The 20,965-nt window shown below is 41.3% G+C and overlaps 1 protein-coding gene across 4 annotated transcripts in view; it reads right to left on the bottom strand.

Moving 5' to 3' along the window:
• Positions 1-20,965, bottom strand: part of TEP1 (telomerase associated protein 1) — a 194,519-nt gene that overhangs the window by 26,711 nt on the left and 146,843 nt on the right. For all 4 annotated transcript variants that reach the window (XM_068241093.1, XM_068241103.1, XM_068241122.1 and 1 more), the window contains exons 27-43: positions 17,582-17,761; positions 16,666-16,758; positions 16,141-16,273; positions 15,912-16,065; positions 15,632-15,768; positions 15,129-15,217; positions 14,933-15,047; positions 14,435-14,723; positions 12,539-12,656; positions 11,682-11,806; positions 9,765-9,864; positions 9,515-9,670; positions 9,217-9,426; positions 8,984-9,140; positions 7,547-7,759; positions 5,236-5,390; positions 2,755-2,865 (exon numbers count right to left, since the gene is read on the bottom strand). In XM_068241093.1, the coding sequence (XP_068097194.1) occupies positions 2,755-2,865; positions 5,236-5,390; positions 7,547-7,759; positions 8,984-9,140; positions 9,217-9,426; positions 9,515-9,670; positions 9,765-9,864; positions 11,682-11,806; positions 12,539-12,656; positions 14,435-14,723; positions 14,933-15,047; positions 15,129-15,217; positions 15,632-15,768; positions 15,912-16,065; positions 16,141-16,273; positions 16,666-16,758; positions 17,582-17,761 (2,535 nt within the window). The remainder of the gene's footprint in view (positions 1-2,754; positions 2,866-5,235; positions 5,391-7,546; positions 7,760-8,983; positions 9,141-9,216; positions 9,427-9,514; positions 9,671-9,764; positions 9,865-11,681; positions 11,807-12,538; positions 12,657-14,434; positions 14,724-14,932; positions 15,048-15,128; positions 15,218-15,631; positions 15,769-15,911; positions 16,066-16,140; positions 16,274-16,665; positions 16,759-17,581; positions 17,762-20,965) is intronic.

Genomic DNA, 20,965 nt, shown 5'->3' with positions numbered 1-20,965 from the left:
TTGGTATACAAAGTATCTATTTTTTTATACTATATAAAGTATACTGGAGTGGATATATCAAAACCAATGCAGTGCAAAGAGGACTGGGGCAAATGTGGTGCAACACAGATGCAGAAGTGGAGCAGTTGCTCTGAGCGACCAATCAGAATGCCAGAGCCGGACATCTGCTCCATTTTTACACCAATTTTCTTTGCACTGATTTTGATGAATCTACCTTAGTTTCCAAATAGCCGTGTGCAATCTTCTGTTCTGCCAGACACATGAAAAGCATTGGGAGCCAATAAGTGACACCAGGTGAATGTATCTTTATTATTATTGGTTTATAAACCACCAACATATTCCGTGGCGCTGACCATTCCACTCATCATCGTGTTAGCAATGCGATCATATGCTCCACAGTGAACATAGTCTTTCTTTAAAAACACAAGATTTTTTTAATCTACTTTAAAGGGAGCAAGTATGGTTTCCCATGATGCATCACTCCCAAATATGCAAATCATCTCTTTATGCCCCTGAAAGCCAAGCACACATCCGGCTACTGGTGTATCGTAAGCATATAGCTTAGAAATGTTACAGAGCCACGATAATCCAACGTGCATACAGCACTGCATGGCATAGACTGATTTGGCTTTATGGGATAGGGCTTGCTTGGACCAGTACTGTAGAGTACCCAGAAGTCCATGGTGATCCAGAACCACTGAGAATATAAAGGAGCTAAAAGAGACTGAAATGCCCTTACTAAAAAAGCAATGCTAAATATACATTTGCCTTCTTAAATCAGAATTTATTTACAACAATTCAGCTTTAAGTGAGCAAGTGTGGTTTCCCATTATGCATCACTCCCAAATAGGCAAATAATTTTTTTTTGCCCCAGGTCACCATCAGCTATCTGGGCACTCTGCAGTTTTTATGGCTAGCCTAGGGTTATTACTTAAGGTAGAAAAAAAATATCAAGTTCGATTTTGAGTAGCAATAGTCAACAGGTTTGTGAAAGTAACAATTTGTAAGGTTTTGGTTAGGTTGGTGCTAGGCATGTGGCAAGTCGAGCAGTGTAAAGCAGATAAGATTGGAAGAGATCTGACAGTGTTCATTTTAAGAAAGACAGCGGCTCATTAGTTATAGGAAGTTCGGATTGTTTCAAGGAATCAGATCATTCGATTTGATTCATTGAAAAGATCCGGATCTTTGAACGAATCATTTGATTCATTTTACTGTGGATTTAGACTGGGGAGTGAATGACTAGCAGGACAGGACTTCCCCTGCACTGTGTACATTCCTTCAAGCTTGGCTGCTAGTATAGCTAGCTAGGTGTCAACATTACTGCTGGCTGCTTTAGGCAAGGCTATTTACTGCTATATTTTACTTTAATTTACTTTAAAACAGAACTTAATCTAATTAGCGTTGTTTTAAGACACATGATATTGAGACTAAGTGCAGGATGATAAGATAACCTTCCCCCACCTAAAGAGAGAGGTCCCTTGCCTCTCTGCTCTAAAAGATACACAACAGCATAATAACCTTTAAACAAAAACAACATTTCTTTGTCACAGCTGATACAAATCCTAAAATAAATCTGCACAGTTTCTACTTCCTGATTCATGGAAGCAGACATATTGTTTACAGCTTTCAAATGGGCTTAACCCCTGTGTCACATGACTGCCATGGCAGATAAATGGATAAGCCCATTTAAATGCACAGGTTATAAACAATATGTCTGCTTCCATTAATCAGGAAGTAGAAACTGTGCAGATTTATTTTAGGATTTGTATCAGCTGTGACAAAGAAATGTTTTTTGTTTAAAGGTTATTATGCTGTTGTGTATCTTTTAGAGCAGAGAAGAGTTCTGAGTTCAGGTCCACTTTAATATTCAAATGGCCAGCAGTGTGGGTGTGTGATTACTAGCAGTTATTTGCTTTGTGACTAGGGAGCTGCTGCTTATGCTGGTTGCTAGTACTACTGGCTGCTCCTGTAATCTGATTTCTGAGTGAGCTCCTTCTTCTCTCACTCAGTCTGTCTTGACAGCTCAGCTCTGTCAGCAGCAGCTGCAGTTCCGGTTTCATCCACTGAACTGATTATGATTCGACTCACAAAAAAGAACCGGATCAAATGAACAATTCGTTCATGATCCAGACATCACTATAGCTCATCAGAGAATATAAAGCAGGAAAACCGAGTGGTGTGTAGGATGTAAACAAAAAAAATATTTTATGAATTTCAACAAGTACATCACTTAGTTTCAGGGCCGGGCCGAGGCAGAGGCTGGAGAGGCTCCAGCCTCAGGGCGCAGTGTAGGAGGGGGCGCACAATTCATTCAGCTGTCATTCCTAATTGTGTATGAAGCAGAAAGAAATAAAAAAGGGGATACATGGCAGTGACTGCAAGCCAGATAACTAGATATTAAGGTGTTGGGGAGGTTGTGGGCCCTGTGGCCCTCTTAGTCTAATAGCAATCAGTGTGTGATGGCTGGGGTGGCAGGGATGGGGGCGCACTTTGGTGTCTCAGCCTTGGGTGCTGGAGGACCTTGTCCCGGCTCTGCTTAGTTTGACTGCTTCAGATAACATCTCCCAAGCCCAGCCTTGGGTGACTTGTAAACTGGTTTTTATTTCTATTACAACCTGCCACAGATTATATGTGCATTATTGTGGGGTTCCTGGACAGAATTTTGTGGGTTTAAAAGCAGAGGTTATTTTCATAGTATTGCTTGCGCTATATAAATAATAGCAATTGCTGCTATAACATGTTTCTGCGACTTACCAGCTTGCCATTGTCAGCCCATGAACAGCCAGTCACCCAATCTTTGTGGCACGACAGCAGACTACATGAAAGGACAGACGGGCTCACAGACACATCCCAACAAAATACAGACTAGGAGAGAAGAAACAAAATGCTATTTAACTAGAGACTGGATAGCTATAGGTTATGTATATTGTGATGCACATACTTATGTGTAATAGCCCATAGCGACCACATATTAGACATTTAGAGTAATCAACTAAATGCCAGTAGTGTAAAGAATGGGAGTGGCATGGTGCACCCGTCATATGCGCAAGTACCTGTGGCGCCTCTTACTCTATTCCTGGTGTGTGTGTGTGTGTGTGTGTGTGTGTGTGTGGTCTCTGGCTTAATGAAGCCCATCTCACCTGCATCTGCTGCCGTATGGGTAATGCTCTCATACAGCAGAAAATACAGGGAACACAGTATTCATTAAGACCGAGACCCCACAAACACACACAGCAGGGATAGAGTAAGAGGGACACAGGGACTGACCACTGGCATCTGCCTGAATACCTGTGCACATGACAGCCAGTTGGCCACTGTTTCGTGCACCACTATCTTTTTAAAAGGCAGAATCTACTTTTTGTCCGTTCTCCACTCATCGCCAAACACCGTAAAAGGCTAATACTTTATACATAGGAAGCGTTCACACTTGCCAGGGGAATCTGTTGCAAGGGATCAGAGGGTCATCTCTTCTATAAGCCCACCCACCTCTATCTGCCTTGAGCTTACACAGAAGACACTTCCACTGAATCTGTATTTCTGCTTACAGCTGGAGAGCAGCATTTTCTATTTCAAATAGTTTATTGAAAGTTATAACAAAAATAGAGGCATCAGTAAAGGGATCAACATTCCCCCTGAACTGACCAACATGTCAATGATAACCATTACAGTACTAAAATCAACACATATGATGATGAAGGCACGTTGTCATATAACAGACTCTGGTGAATACCATTCTCCAGTTAAATGGATGGGGAGTTTCAGCCCAGAATGACTGAACTACCTCTCATAATGGCACTTAAACACCTCTGACTGACCGCCTGTAACGTGAAAGCATGGGACACTTTCAAAATGTGTGTAAAAGATCCCCTTCAACTGAACACCCACGAAAGCACAATCCGGTGTCCCCCATATGCACTAGACGGGCTGGCACCCAGTACCATCGCATCAAGATTTTTATAGAGGATTCCACTAGGCTTAAGTTGATGGAGATATAATTAATGGTATCCCAGGCAAACTGCCAGTCCTCCGTAGGCCTCAATCCTTTCAAGTCTGACTCCCATTTTTTAACATATACATGTAGAAAGCTGGCCGGGGGTCATTCAAAGCTGTATAGAGTTTGCAAATTCGGCTGTGCCCACCTGGGTCCTGTAAACAAGCTCTTTTAAAGCAGGAGAAGGTGGCAGAAAGACCCTATTTGCCAGCAGTGTGTTAACCCAGTGTTTCAACTGAAGGAATCTAAAATAATCTGATCCAGGGATTTGGTATTTTTCTCGGAGGTGTGACCATTCTACCATTTTTGAGTCTTTTATTAAATCATGGAGTAGAAATATTTTCTTTGACATCCACCAGTGAAATGCTCATGGGTCATCACTGTCTGGCAAAAAAAGAGAGTTACTGACTATTGGTAGCAAGGGGAGTGATGGAGATAATAGACCTTGTGAATATTTAAAAGAGTCCCAAACAGAGAGAAAGTTTTTAAATATTTTCCCTAGCAATGGTGGTATGTTTTGGGGGAAGCCAAATACCACACTGGACTGATTGCGGTGCTGCTGCAAGAATTCCAAAAAGAGACTATTTAGGCATATCTCTACCTCTATAGAGGCCTACCAGAGGAGCAATTTGTGCTGCCTGATAGTATCGGACAATATTGGAGAAACCCAGGCCCCGGAGAGCAGCATTTTAATAGACACACCGATTATAGGTTATACAGCTACATTATGCAAAACAGATTTTTTTTTCTAATTAAAGAGGATGGAAGGGTTTACCAGTTATAAACTTTGATGGGCATTCCACTATGTTCTCTATTTTGTCCTGCCTTGTCAGTGTATTTATACTAATCTTCAAAATCAAAGACATTTCGTGAAATGGATATTTACAGGGAACCTGAAGTGAGAGGGAAATGGAGATGAACATATGTATTTAGTTTTTAACAATACCACTTGCCTGGCTGTCCTGCTGATCCTCTGCCTCTTATACTATAAGCCATACAGCCTGAACAAGCATATGCAGATCACGTTGGGTGGGTGATTCAGACTCTACTCCAGCCAAAGATCAGCAGGATACCAGGCAACTATTATTGTTTGAAAATGAAACAAACATGGCAGCCTCTATATACGGCTCGCTTCAGGTTCCCTCTACTGAGCATAGTACACATTAAATTTGAAATTATATGAGAAATCCAGCTTCATTTTAAATTTGCCAATAAACAACTAACCCACGGCTCTTGTCACTTACCCGGTCTTGGCCTCCAGTAGCCAGCAATCTCCCATCTGGGCTGAAAGCGCAACACATAACTGCTGCAGAGTGACCGCGAAGTATGGCAACTGGGGCAGTTGTAGGACCTGCTCTTGGGAGACTTTCCACTGACCAGAGGCAAACAGAAACATCCTCTAAAATGTTCAAAAAAAATTGAAGCAGTTTAAAAATTGTAGTTTAATCTCAGTAAATAATACGCAAGATTAAATTGGCACCATTGAGAGAGTATAGATATGCTGTTTATTTCTGTGGTATTCAAAGCAGATAAGAGAAAACTGTAAAATCCTAATAGTTTTATGAAATATCAGGAACACAAGATATTATAAATTCATTAGAAGTGCTCCATAATTGTATGATAATTGCTTCTCAAACATTCCTTCATTCTTTTAATTGACTATAGTTATTCAGATGTGTTCATCTCCAAATCAACTAACTATGACAAGTTCAAGTACTGAACCCAGCTACAAAGTCCCCCTGGGTACAATGTGTTGAGAACCTATGCTGTAGAGCCCTAGAATCTTAATCTTTACAGTGAGAAAAAAAAAGCAGCCTCGTTCTAGGTACAATTGGGAGTTTAGACATGTATGTCTTACGTTACTTATTACTTCAGAAAACTAAACAGTTTTCTGATCAGATACAATACAGTACCTGTCCAGTGTTGTATTTGATTAATAAATATGGCTATATGTTAGATGATTATTACTAAATCATCTACTATTACTAAACACTATAGGTTAACCTAAAATGATACAGAGCATTCAACTAAGCCCTAAAGTCAAATAATGACTGTACTGGTGGCACGGTTTGTTCTCACTACTGAAGTATCCCCTGTGATCCTTCACCAAATCAACAATCACTTGGACAAAATGCTTACCTCGTTTCCTAAGATCACTATTGTCTTTAAACGCTATGGATGTGTGACCCAAATGCAGTGCAGGGTGAATCCTGGTTGATTTTACAAGGTCCATATAACTGGTATTAATAAATGTTTTTAAAAAATGTATGTAAAAAATGTATGTAAAAAAGGTATTAATAAATGGTTTTAAAACACTTTGGAAGTTGTTTTGTAAAGGATGTAAGGTTGTAAAGCCAGTGATCCAAGCTACAAAAAACAAAAAAAACAAAAAAATCCACTTATCTGGGGCTTCCTCCAGCCCATGGCAGCCATCCTGTGCCCTCGCCGCAGTTCTGGTGGCTCCCAGTCTTCTCCGCTGGCGCAGAACTAATACGCCTGCGCAGTACCGTCCTGATGACGGAGAGCCCACGTGACCCGTGCGGTAGAGCGCAGAAGAAGCCCCAGGTAAGTGGATCCTTTTTTATTTATTTATTTATTTTTTTGTAGCTTGGATGTATCCTTTAGAACCGGGGTGTCCGGACTTTTTAGGCCACGGGCCATATCGCCGTTCTTGAGAGTGCTAGGGGGCCGAACTAGCGAAATTAAATACAATTTTCGCTGATTGCCATTAGATACACTATGCCTGTGACACATTATCAAATAAAACATTTCCACGGGAAATAACCCATATAATGTGTGCAGTTAGCACAGTGCAGCTGCTAATCGGGCTGTTACTGGCATAGTAGCGGCCGTTAATCAATGGCTGCTACAGTAGTGGCTGATAGCCTACAGGCGAGCTAAGGGGAGACAGAGTGGCAATACAAGGTGGCACCTCAGTACAGCCTGCAGGCCACATAGAATTAACAAATGTAGAGAGCTTTGGGGGCCACCAGAAATGGCTTGGCATGCTGCATTTGGCCACCAGGCCAAACTTTGGACATGCCTGTTTTAGAAGATATTCTCTGCACTGATCTGGATTTCTATCTGTAGCGCACAATGAGAACAGGTGGTCACAGGAAGAGAGGAGCTGTATTTCCCAGTGAAATGTTGATAGTGAGACCAGCCAACGAGAGATATACCCAAAATAGTCATCACTTCATAATAATTATGTTGACAGACTTCATTTTAGGAGAAACTAAACAACACTGCTTATTTCTAACATTCTTAGCTTTTCCCTAAAACAGTATTCCTATTTTGTATGATAAGGAGGTATCAAAAGAAGCCATAGCAGTCCCACAAAGCTGTTTAAAACTACATTAACTATAGCAATTCAGCATTTAACAAGTGGCAACATTTTCCTGGGAGGGAAAGTTAGAAAATAGCCCAAGCATGGGTCGATTAAACAAAAAAACAAAACAAAAAAAGTGGTCTAGCTGCTTATTTTATGTAATTATTTCAAAAGCTAGAGAAATGGCCACTACTCCAATGGCAATAATTTGTGAAGACACATCTTACCAGATGCAGAAGCCAGAAGCTGGGAGGAGAGAGCCAGGGCCAGGACAGGGCGCTGGTGTCCACTGAGTGTGAGTTGGCAAACACACTGATCCGGAAAGACATTCCATACACGAATCAAGTTGTCTGAGCTACCAGTCACCAAACTCTTCTCAGAGAGCCACAAAAGGCTGGCCACAGCCACGTCTGCAAAACTGCACTGTGAAATAAGATCCCCTGGAAGGTAAAAAGAGTATACAAACTTAAAAATGTGTATGTGGCCAAGTGGTTAGCATTCAAGTCCTAGGATGAATCCTTGGCTAGGACACAATATGCATACAGTGTATAGGTTTTCCATGCGTTTTGTGGGCTTCCTCCCATATCCAAAAACATATTGGCAAGTTAAATGGCTTCCCAACAAAATGCCACTAGACTATGTATATGGTAAGGACACTGGAATGTGAGCTCTTCTGAGTGACAGTAAGTGATATTAACAATTTTGTGTGCTTTTGGGTAACTATTGGAGAGTGTTCGGGCAAGTGGTTCATTTTAAAATGTAAAAAAAAAAAGTTTGTACCTGTAATTTTACTATTTGGACACAAGATGTCCTCGCACATATCTTCCATATGCATAGAATTACTATGCAAAACGAAAGCAATGCATGGACATGAAAGTATGGGCTTTGTGAAAGACAAAGCCATCTTGTAGATGGCGTCTGTCTTCCATATTGGGACTTAGATAATTAAATGGAAACAGTGTTCCCATTTATTGATCTTTGGGATAACGGGCAGCAGCGGGAGCGCGCATGATCGGCCGCAGCGGCAGAAGGGCAGCATTTTGGACGTAGCAGCTACGTCCAAAATGCAAAAGCATTTAATAAATGTAATCGATAGCTAACTTAGCTAACTGTGTTTTACATTTAGATATACTGAAAGAAAGGACACGACTCCGGCACTCCACAGGAACTCTTCTTTTATTGAGGCCACAAAGCAACGATACAGAAAGAAAGCCCCTACTGTCTACAGCTGTTTCGCGTGAGGTTCACACCTCTTCAGGACACGTGGGGCCTGTCAACCTTACTTCCTACCCCACCTATAAACAGGTAACCCCTCCCCCTCACCCACCTTTCTCTCACAGGGCAGGATCAAGGGGGGTCAATATAAGATCAGGAACATAGGTGGCAGTGTAGTCTATACTAAATTCCTATAGCGGACCTATTTAAAAAAGGCATTAGCCTCATCTCTCTCATTGAAACCCAGATTCCCCAAGGCCTCAGTATGATAAATCATCCATGCTTCCCTTTTCGAGAGCCTGTCATCTCTCAACCCCCCTCTGCGGTCGCTCTGTACAACCTCCAAACCAGCGAAGGAGAGACAATCTGCATTTCCCATATGTGTTTTACATTTAACTGCTGGCCTACAGAAAATTATTCAAAATATCCTAAAAATCTTTGTCACCTACCAGTAGACACACTGTATACACAGACAGAATCTGAATGATATCCAACAGCCAAAAGTTCCCTATTGGGGGAGAGGGCCAAAGAAAGTGCTGGGGACTGTGCATTCTTCACACAAGCTTGTCCATGTAGTCTTCCAAGACCACCAGATGACACTTGCACCTGTAAGGGAGAGTATAGATCAGTATTTTCCATAAATGCTCCCAAATACATCACATACTAAAATATGATTTAGTACCTTGCCATCCTCTCCTCCAGTAAGAAGGTATTCTCCATTTCGCAAGAAGTTAGTAGTCAAGGTTGAGCCACTATGAGCTCTAAATCGAGACAGCTCAACTTGTGCTTCCCATGACCAGAGAGAAACCCAACCATCAAGGCTTCCAGAGACAACCACACTACCCTCCAGGGAGAAGGACACTGTTCTTACAGAGGAGGAGCCACACAGTACCTAAGAACAGAGTAAGATTAGTGTCAGGTCTTTGCTACGCCATGAATAAAGACCATACAGCATCTAAACAAGGTTCTGTGTCATTTACCACACTTCTTTTCCAGTTTTCCAGTCGCACCATAGAGATCTTTCCATCCCAAGACCCAGCTGCCACTACGTGACCTCTGGGGTGAAACGCAACACAGTTAAGGGGGCTTTTAAAAGAAGTAGAGCCTAAGGGAGAATAGTGGCTGGTGTCCCATGACTGGAAAAAAAAGGAGTGAAATGGTTAGTATAAAAAAAAAAAAAAATCACATGAAAGGTAAAGTATGCATATACATTCTAGAAGAGGTAATGACCTTTAGCTGTAAGTCTAGAGAGCAGGTGATGAGCTGCCTGTGATCTGGACTAACACAGCATCCTGTCACTTGCCGCCTGTGAGCTTCAATTTTGTGTAGACTGAGAAACAAAAAGTAACAAACATACTTGAGAATGAGAATGACTGGACATATTAGATCATGATCATGAATAGCATACAGTATACTTTAGTGCTTGGTGACGACATGGTAAAGAAATGCTGCATCTTCCATGGCTGGTCTTTTTAACAAGGATGGATTTTACAAACACACCATGGTGCTCTAAATGAGATCATTAAGATTAATGAACCAATAGTAACATAGAAGACACTAGATGGAGGGCTGGCCATTTACTAATTTTCCAACTGTTGAAATATAATTCTTTAAGCACATAAAAAGATGGGATACTTGCCTCTTTTTTACCATACATTGAACAATGGTTCGTGCATATTTGGGCACAGGGTAAAGCCGAAAGATGGCTCAGCCTGCTGCAGCCAAACACTTGGCCATGCTAAATACTATTCCCCCTCAGAGTTGTATCAACTGGGGTGGAACATGTAATTCGGGAACTGGCTATTGCCGCCATCCAAATGACCTATTTTCTTTCTTTCTTTTTTTTTTGGGGGGGGGGGGGGGGGGGGAGGGATAAAACTTGAGCTCTGGCTATTGTTGGCACCTAAGGTAGTCACCGAGTGCTGCTGTAGCCTTAATTCTCATTACGGCCTGTGGCGGCACCCAAATCTTGGGTGTGGCACTGAAATTAGCGGTCTCACTTTTTTTAGGTGTGCTTACAGCCAGTTGTATTTTATTTTTGTACTAAAACAAACTAAAAAAATCCAGCTAATCATCAGACTTATTGTGGTCGATGCTCCATGAGTATATCTTCTACTCTCACCATTCCCACATGAAGGCTTGTTCTTGTCTACAAAGTGTGTTGGTTTGGGCCTCATATCGCTTTTTGTTTTCTTTTTATTGATAATTTTGTGATTAGGACATAAAGAAAACAATCAAATTGAAAATCGCAACGCTGATACAATTCACATAATGACTACACAGTTGTGCTAACGCGAGTTACAGTGTAGACTGACTGAATATTCAATTGTGGTACATCTATTTTAAAGGGAAAAAATAAATAAAAATCACAGATTGCAAATTTGGTCACGTATCACTTAAGGCTAAAGTCATATCATTGTTCTCAATAAATTACATAACCCCTCCAGGGAATCCTGTTTTAATAGCTACAGATCAAGGAAATTCCATTGAAGTGTCTAAGAATCTGCATTGCCACCCGCTTTGTGCTACCACAAGAGGACCAGATCTGACTGAAGGTCCCCCCAGTGTCTCAGATTGGTCCAATATACAAATTCAATGAAATTTCTAAACACTAAGAATAAATCATTTTCCCCCACAGCTTCTTCATTTCTAATTTTATACACATATATACAATCATACTTGCAGGACATTATGGTTGTAATCTTAGAAGCCAAGTCCAGGCAATGTGACAATGAATACTAGGAAAAGGTTTCCGTCATGTATTTAGACTTAAATATTTTATAAACTCAAAATATTGTTTGACAATTTCAACATAACTTTGGTAATAGATGCATAGTGATGCATCAGAATGTGGAACAGCTGTCTGTGGACTTCATATGTATATGAATATATTGTGCGGTATGATTTCTGACTCAGCTGGTTAAACATGTAGCCTTGCAGGGTTACAGGGATCTACTTGGTCTGTATTTGAATAAATAGATAAATCTCATATATGGGTGAGCTGAGGAATGTAATTTAAGTCCGATTAAAAGAGGTTTTTATTCAGTAAAACTTGTAGCATCTACATTACATGGACTGCAGTGTGATTGGAGCCAATTACCAGCCCTGTATCTAGCCTTAATAACACCTGAGAGAATTGTATCTTACCGGCATCCATCTGTTATATTCCAGATTTCCATTATTCCTTCATATGAGCCAATGCAGAGCAAGGAATCAGAAATGAATGCACAGGAAGATACACCATCACAGCCACTGTGCAGAGTTCTGATTTCCTGCAACAAAACAAGTGCATTACTTTGTGAACTTCTCTGCGGGACAGTTAGTGCCATGACTATGTACTCTGTAAAGGGCACTGAAGATTTAAGTGCTATATTAATACACACCTTTTATACAACAGTGACAATTCATGGGGCCCCCAGCAAAACTATGATGCTCCCCCCCCCCCCCCCATGTTAACACCCCTTCCCTTGCCCCCTTCACAGCCTTTGGGTCCATCTCACAAGGGTTATCAAACAAGTGTGGCCATCATGATCTTCCCACTCATAACAAGTGTAGCCACAAAAACACCAGATCTGTAGTATAGTCCCCTGTCTCAGAAGAAGGTAAGGTTAGTTAGTTGGGGCCTCCCCGTTGGACAGGAGCTGTGAGTTACTAAACAGTAAGAGCTGGACATAAGAGGGTGCTACAGGGCCAAAATCATGCCCTGACATGGTAATGCTGGAATTTGTTTTCTTATGAACAGTCTGAAGGTCTGCAGAAAGTGCAGACACTTTACTATGCTTCTTAGGTGAGAGAAGCATATGTATGCTGCTTCTCCAAGGAATACAAAATGCAATGTCCACCTTAACATTCTTAACCACTTGTAAGTCCTCCTTATTCTGTACAGGTAATGATACAGACAGAAAACTAAAACAATTGGGAGATAGTTACCGCTACTGAAGAACCTGGAATAATGCAATGTGAGAGTTCAGCAAGACTGAAAACAAGCTTGAGCAATATATTACCTCTCCGCTGTTTGTATGCAGAACGTGCAGAGAGCCATCGCTGGTGCCCACCACTGCTATGTCCCCCTTAAAATTGAGTCCAACACAATCTGGAGTAGAAGGAACCTCCACTGCTTTGCTGGAAAAGAATGCAGAAAAGCTTTAAAGCCATGTTCCAGAGAAAAACCGGTTAGGTGAAAGGGGCCTAGATTTTTTTTTTCTCATTTTTATTGCTGTCCTGTGTTATATATGTGAAAATTTCTAGCACTTCCTGTCTAAATTGGGAAAATGTCTCCAGGAGTGATAAATGAACCATTTTATGTAGAAAGGGGCAGAGACAGAAACTCCCAAAACAGTATTTACTTAGTAGTTTTTATACCAAGGCCATGAAACTCCATGATGGTCGCAGGGAGAAGGGAGAGGAAAATAATAAAAACACCATATCTGAACAAGCCTAATGAAAAATGGAACTGGATAACAGATAATCATAAATTCAAATACTTGTCAGGAAGGTCTTCTAGGGCAGAGAACCAGGAGCATTCCATAAAAATGCAAGCTCATCTGCTGTATCAAAGTATGACTGTTCTCCCCTAGGTTCTATTTTTGTGCATTCCACTTCCATCCACAATCCTGTACATATAATTCAGCGTCTCAACTTATGTACTGGATGTCTCCCTTTATACATGCTGGTGAACATGCTAAACATCTACTTGCATGGATCATGTTAGGGTTGATTCACAAACAGCTGCTTGCATGGATAATGTGCATTAAGTGGTTACCAAATATATCCTACTTTTATACAATTATTACAGTGGCTGAATAGTGTACTGGTTGAAGGCTCTGCCTCTGACATTATATGCATACAGTTTGTATGTTTTCCATGTGCTTTGTCGGCTTCTTCCCATAACCAAAAACATATTGGCAAGTTAAATGGCTTCCCAACAAAATGCCACTAGACTATGCATATGGTAAGGACACTGGATTGTATGATCTTCTGAGGGACAGTAAATGATATGAAGAAGAGTGCTGTGTGCTCTCTAAACCTCTGCAAAAACTGTACTAGAGATGGGAGTGTCTATTCATCACTTTAAGCCTTAGGGCCTGTTTCCACTACACGCAGATTTGATGCAGATTGGATGCAGAATGGATGCAGAAAAACTGACTCCAATGAATTCCTATGGGCCTGTTTCCACTAACGCGATTAATCTGATGCAGATTTTCCCATAGGCATTCATTGGAGTCAGTTTTTCTGCATCCATTCTGTATCCAATCTGCATCAAATCTGCGTGTAGTGGAAACAGGCCCTTACTCTTCCCAAAGTGGGACTTTATAAAAGACTGGCCAGAAAAAAAGCCAGCAAGCTGAATAATGTAGTGGTTAAAGGCTCTGCCTCTGACACAAGAGGCCAGGGTTCGAAGGTCAGCTCTTACTGTTCAGTAAGCCAGCAACTATTCAGTGAGGAGACCTTGGGCAAGACTCCCTACCACTGTTACTGCCCATAGAGTGCGTCCTAGCGGCTGCAGCTCTGGCGCTTTAAGTCCATCAGGAGAAAAGCACGATATAAATGTTGTGTGTTTTGCCTTTGTCTACTCATTCAGGTTTGACATGTACATCATTTAGTGAATTGCAACACTCAAAACCTGTTCACAACAAAACTGGTGTTGACAGAGGTATCTAATAGAAAACCTCATTGGAGTAAATATATACTGTGCTACAAAGGGCGTTTATGGTTACTTCAAGCCAAATGGGTCCTAATGTGTGGGTTTTTCTGGGACTGTGGTAGGCCCTCCAAAAAAAAATGACTGATGTAAACCGTTTGTATACGCTCTAGCGCATTTCTGAATTTGGCAGCGCTATATAAAAGCAATAATATAATGTTAACATTAGAACAAAAAAAATAAACAAATAAGGCCTTACCTGGAGCAGGCATTTGTAGAGTTGGGCTTATTGTCCCATGCTGTGATAAGCTGGGACGTTGTTCTTTCTGAGTCAGCCAAAACCTCTTGGGCCTGAATGCACACTGGTGATGTATCAGGCTCATTCAAAGCCAGCTGATAAAGCAGGGTAGGATCCCGGGAAAGAATGTGCAGAGACCGCTCGATGAACTCCTTAAATTCCTTCACATGTAGTACTGATGAACCCTCACCGATTCCCTTCTCAGCCTGAACTTCTAAGAAGGATGAACTCTTCTCAGCTATGGCCATTTCTTAAATGTATACATGGGAAAAACTAAAGGGTTAATATGCAAACAAATCACTACCGGAGCATTATAAAACATCTGTGAAAAGCAAAAGACTCATGTGACCACACCATATGTTAAAGTATTTCTGCAGGTAAATTTACATTGCTCTCCCAAAGCTTTAAACAGTAAGCACAAGTACACAAGACATACACGATCATCAGAATAGAGCTCACCATAGCTGTTGTACACCTGGCATAGGTGAGGCAATAGACCCAGGGTTACATGAGCTTTCAGAAAAGGAATATGTGCCAGGAGTCGGCCCACAGTATGAACCTGCAAGCCACATAGCTGAAAAGGAGATATTTCAATTATTCTCTGTGTTGTATATTAAAAATATTCTAACGAACGTATGCCTAAACTTAAGCTTACCAGATGGTGTGATAGCTCGCACAGACATTCTGCATGGGGAGCAGGGGAAGATTCAGGGTCTTCTGGAGAGGAAACTGACCAAAAGTGCGCTGGAAATATGAAGACAATGCTTTAAGCGTGTCACGTGAAAGGCAAACATTTTCCAATTTGTCAATATCTGACCAGCCACTTATAAGAAAGATCTGCACATTGCAGTTCAGGAACCATCACCAAATATCACATCTGACCAATTGTAATCTGATCATTTTGGGGCCTCGCAGGGTCCCCCTTCATCAAGGCACAGTACAGATATGATACAACCGCAGTGATGCATAGAACAGCAATCAAAAACGAAACAAAACCTTAGGTGACACCAAGACCATCCCTCAACTGTAATTGGTAGATCCTGCCCCCCAAATTCAGACCTTTCTTATTAATATGCGGATTTCTTCTGGCTACTGGTCTGCGGCTGCCTGTACATTGCTTACTGTGTGTGATCCTTATGACTCAAATCAATATCTCACCAGCTATTAGAAGATGTACAGCACGAACAACCTCCGGTTTTCCAAAGTAACGTTTCTTGATAGCTTCTCGCAGTAGAGAGCTGGTGAGATGAAGCCTGTTCTCAGAAGCCACGTTATGGTTCCACTGACAAAGAACACTGTAATATAAAATCCAATGGAATTAATTATGTGTGCATGAATCGCATATGGCAAGAAAAGATAAAGCAACACATTTATGCCCTGGAAGCTTCACAATGATTACAAAGTCAGCAAACAGAAAAAGAAAATGGAGTCTAAGCACCTCTTTAGTCCAGTAAGGAGTAGAGAGAATGTGGCCATAGGAAGACTGTTTGTATGTGTGGCTGCAGCAAGCATTTCATCCCATCGCGCTGTGTACACAGATTTCAATTCCTGGACAGAACTCAAAATCCTAAAGAGGTCTCTCTCCCAAAGACCTGAAACATCACACAGAAGGTAAAATTAAAGAATACACCTCCAAAACCAATATGACGAGAAAGCAAAGATTGTACCTTTCCGTGAGATACAGATGGCAGTCAGAGCTACGGTGACATTGTTCACTCCATATTCTCCTTCCAGGGTCTCTAGTCTCTTCTGAATGAGCTGTGGTAGGGTTGCAGGAAGCTTCTGTATGTCGTCAGATAGCTAAGCAATAACAGAAGATAGATGGAGATTTCGGTGGTCATATTGTGAATACAAAACAAGTAGAAAATGAGCAGTAACTCCAGGCCTCAAAGGTCATATCCATGCCAGTGTTTAGGATGGACAGAGAAATGCATCCTACTTTATGAACCACACCTTTCCTGATTACAAGCAACTCCCATCAATTAATTTGAGCTGTGCCAAAAATGTGTGACCCGCCCCTCAAGGACTGGAGTTGGACAGCCTTGCCCTAGGACATCTATTCTCAGATAATCTAGCCATGTCATAGGCATTGAGCATACTAGGGTAAAATACTGAACTGAAAGTAAAAGTGATTTGAGAAGATGCTAGACAAAAAAACAGTAGCAATAGGAGCCAAAATGTATCCCACAAACCTCCTCAAAGACCGCATTTGCTCGCAGCTCCTCACAGGCCATGGTTAGATACAGGGGGTCACGTGTTCCCTTCTTGATCATTAAGAGACGCAGCTGGGCAGAACAATACAAATAAAAAAAAAGTGAATACAAGGCAATAGGGTACATTGAATAAAAAAAATATATATAACGGTATATATATATATATATTAATAAGAAAAATAATGTCCATATAAAGTCTATTGATGGCCATGTACAAGTGTATTTCTCGTTGGCTTGGCCAAATAACTGATCTACAGGTACAGGTTTTAAAAGCAAAACTCCTAAAAGAGGACCCCTGAAAAGGTAGATTGATGGTTTAACCTTATACAAGCTTGGTATTTAAAGTGACCAGACCAGGAGACATTTGACCATCAATGATCATGTTGATATAGATCTGAACAAAATAAAAACCTCCAGACGACAGCAATGGGATTGCTAGTAGCAATCTACTCGAATTCGGAATTCTAATGAAGATTACCGTAATTACTGCACCTGTGACAGCAGGATGGGGGGGTTAACTTACCCAGAAGTCAGTGGATCCTATGTGTGTCATTGCTGTAATACGCAGCCTATGAGACACGTTCCACCAGTTGTCATCTCTAGTGTGTTTTTCATTTTAGAGCTTCTAGAGTAAATATATGCTCTCAGCTTTGACTGTTATGTGTAAAATAACAGACTGCTCAGAACATCTATTCTGGTCAGTAATTCAAATATACAATCTTTCTATGTATGGAGTCTCTCTGTCAGATAGTGATGCTACATATTTACAGCATTGTATGTCTTAAATCATGCCAGATCCTTGATTCTCATTGCCTCCATGGTTGGTGGGACACTCTGAGATAACATACATTAAGTACAATATCTAGGATTCAGTCCATCTTCACTGGCATCATACCTGGTTATTGAAAGCAGTCTCTTCCAGTTTTTTGCCGTATAAAGCCAGCTTCCCTCTCACCAGTTCAGCCCTCTCACTTGGCTCCAGCTTTCCAAGAGTGATCGGCACAGTGTCTTTTCGCTTGCTCAGGGAGCAGCACAGAGAAGAGCCTTCCGTCACACTGAGTACCAAGTTCACTCGCTGCACATGGAAAATACATCATCAGCCATTAGAAAATAAATAATAATGATAATAAAAAAAAATATATATATATATACATATATACATATACATATATATATATACACATATATATATATATATATATATATATATATATATATATATATATATACATACATACATACATACATACATACATACATACATACATACATACATACATACATACATACATACATACATATATATATATACACATATAACGGAAAATTGTATACTCACCTAACGGTAATTTTCCTTTCCATGTGCATCCATGGCAGCATACATATGGGTTAAGCCCCACCCCTACCAATTAACAGGACCTTAGCTATAAAAGAAAGTGACCCCTAGCGAGCAGCATTCTCATTGACTAGCCGAACCGGAAAACAGCAAAAAGTCAACAAAAGGAAAGGGAGGGAAATCCCTATGCTGCCATGGATGCACATGGAAAGGAAAATTACCGTTAGGTGAGTATACAATTTTCCGTTTTCCATATGCCTCCATGGCAGCATACATATGGGATTTAACTAGCAGAAAAAAAGTAAGGGTGGGACAAGACTTGCTGACCAAAAATAATTTAAATTAAGGCTTTAACAGATTCAGAAATAACTTTCTTTCTAAATTAAACTGAAGCGGAGGCTGCTGGATTTACTCTGAAATGGGCAATGAAAGTATGGACAGAGGACCAGTTGGCAGCCTGGTGAATCTTTGCCCGGATAGCGAAGGTGGCACAGGGGACAGCTGAGAAGAGTGCACTGTGATGCCACCCAGAGGGACAAGGTCACAAACCCTGATAATAGGCTAGCCTTAATAAAAGGCTTTCTTGATTCATTTGAGCCATGAAGAGATCTTTTGAGTTTGATGTTAGCTGGCTCTTTCTCAGACCTGATGGAATTATGAAGAGCTGTTCTGATTTCCTGAAGCTCCATTGTTACATTCACATAGGCTCTAAGTGTTCTTGCAACATCTAGAACATGCAGATCAGAGGAATTTGTATCCATAAAAGATGGCACTGTCCGATCCTGATTAAAGGGAAGCCCGGAAGTGAAGTGCTGTAGTGGTCTCAAAACTACTAAGTAGGATGTCAAGAATGAGCCCCTAGATCCTGGAGCTCGGAAACTCTTCTGTCCAAAGAGATAGCGAGGCATAGTTCTTAAGGTTGTTAAGTCTCATCTCCTGCAGTCTTCCACTGGGTCAAAAAGAGGTTTTGCTAGGTAACTGAGAACTTGCGCAGTTCCCACTTTGGAAAAAAGGTTGCAATTAGGATGCTTGTTCTTGGTGGCAGCCTTCATAAATTGAACAATTAGAGGGTGAGAGACCCAGCAGTGATCCATCAAAGCAGAGATGGCAGAAATCTGCACTTTGAGAGTGCAAGCCAATTGTTTTTATAGGCCAATCTGGAGGAAGCTAAGAATATGTTGTGCTGGTGGACCCATTGGGTCTAAATTATTTACCAGAGCAATTGAGAAAAAATATTTTCCAGTTTGTGGTAGTTTTCCTTGCTTTTAGCAGTGTATTTATCAATGATTCTGAGTTTACCAGGTCTCTAAGTTTCCTCCCACAATCCTTAAGCAATTAAATCAAGGGATTGAGGAGACAGGTGACAAATTGAGTCCTGGGACAGGGGGTTTGGTCTGACTGGAAGAGGAATAGGAGGTTCCAACTTCAGGCTCCAAATTAGAGGGACTCATGGCTGGCATGGCCAAAATGGACCCACCTCCAGGAGTACCACTTGTTCTAGGAGGAGTCTCCTCAGAATTTTGAAGATAAGTGGAGTTGGAGGAAAAAAACAGAGACTATTCAGAAATTTCAGGTGTTGCCAGAGCACCCTGAGCTCTTGAATGTGGGGGCGAATCTCCTCGAGCTGGCATTTAGTTGATGTAGGTTGCCATCAGGTCCACCTACCCAATGGTCACAGATCACTCTGGATATATTTTATTGAGTGGCCACAAGCTATTGCCTCAGTCCCCTTGATTGAGAAAATCTGCCGCAGAGTTCTGAGGCCCTATGAGATAAACTGCCATGATGCTGCAGAGATTGCTCTCTGCACTGGAGATAATATTGCTGACCTCTAACATGAGGAACAGACTCCTTGTGTCCCTCTGCTACCTGATATCAAAGACTGACGTCTCATCCCAGTGATGGCTGAAGGTCTGAAGCACCATATAAGCCACCCTGTGTTTGAGTATATTTGCAGGGATCAATCAGCTTTGTTTTGACTATTTTACCTAAGCTAATACAACCTGTAAACATGTCAAACCATGCTTGCATGTTTACGAGTTATGGGTGAACGATTGGTTAATAGTTGTTGAGCTTGTGTTTAGCCACCACCGCAGACAGTCTCATCGTGGGAGTGAGAAGGATGGTCTGAGAGTAACTCTGGTGGTTTCATTGATGGAGAAACCCTAGTTGGAATGAGCAGATGTGCCAGTGAACCCATTTGACCATCTGGATTGTAGATGACGAAGTGCCCAGGAGGTGTATACAACACTTTGATTAATGAATATAGTATGATAATCAGCACTCGCAAACTTTTGGCAGCAATTTTCTCATCTGTTTACTGCATTGGATATAGATTGGAATCTTGCTCACGGAAAGATTAGGTCCTCAGAAGGAGTGAGGTGGCTTTCCTCCTTGTTTGTTAACCAGGCCAAAGACAGACTTTGAAGAAGAATCTGTTGCTAACACAGTAGAGCCTTGGGATCTGAGGCTAGCAACAACAGATTGTCTAAATAGTGATAAAGTCCTAACTTTGCTTTCTCAACTGAGCCACCAGACACACTAGTACCAAAAAAGGTTGTCATGGCTGTGATAATGTCGAGAAGGAGGATGGTTACTGGAGAAGAATGTTACCAACTGCATGGTGGAAAGAAGTTTGAAATAATGAATGTATCTGCCAAGTCATTTGTTGTAACTCCATCTTGAATGTTTTCAGAAAGATGAAGATTTAGGAATTTCAGATCCAGTACTGAACGCAGATCACCTGACTTCTTTACAATGAAGAGAGGAGAGTAGACTTCCTGAATGCGCTCCTCTTCTGGAACCAACATAACAGCCGTTTTCTGCAATGAGTCATGAATGTAAAAGAGCAGGTCTCTGTGAAGACAAAGTGACTAAGTGGTGGAGTGAACTTGCACATCCAAGAAAAACCGAACCACTCTATCTGTGGCCCACTCGTCCTTT

Source organism: Hyperolius riggenbachi, chromosome 1 (genome assembly GCF_040937935.1).
Source record: "Hyperolius riggenbachi isolate aHypRig1 chromosome 1, aHypRig1.pri, whole genome shotgun sequence".
In the NCBI taxonomy this organism is placed as follows: domain Eukaryota; kingdom Metazoa; phylum Chordata; class Amphibia; order Anura; family Hyperoliidae; genus Hyperolius; species Hyperolius riggenbachi.
This window is presented reverse-complemented; position numbering and strand designations above follow the sequence as displayed.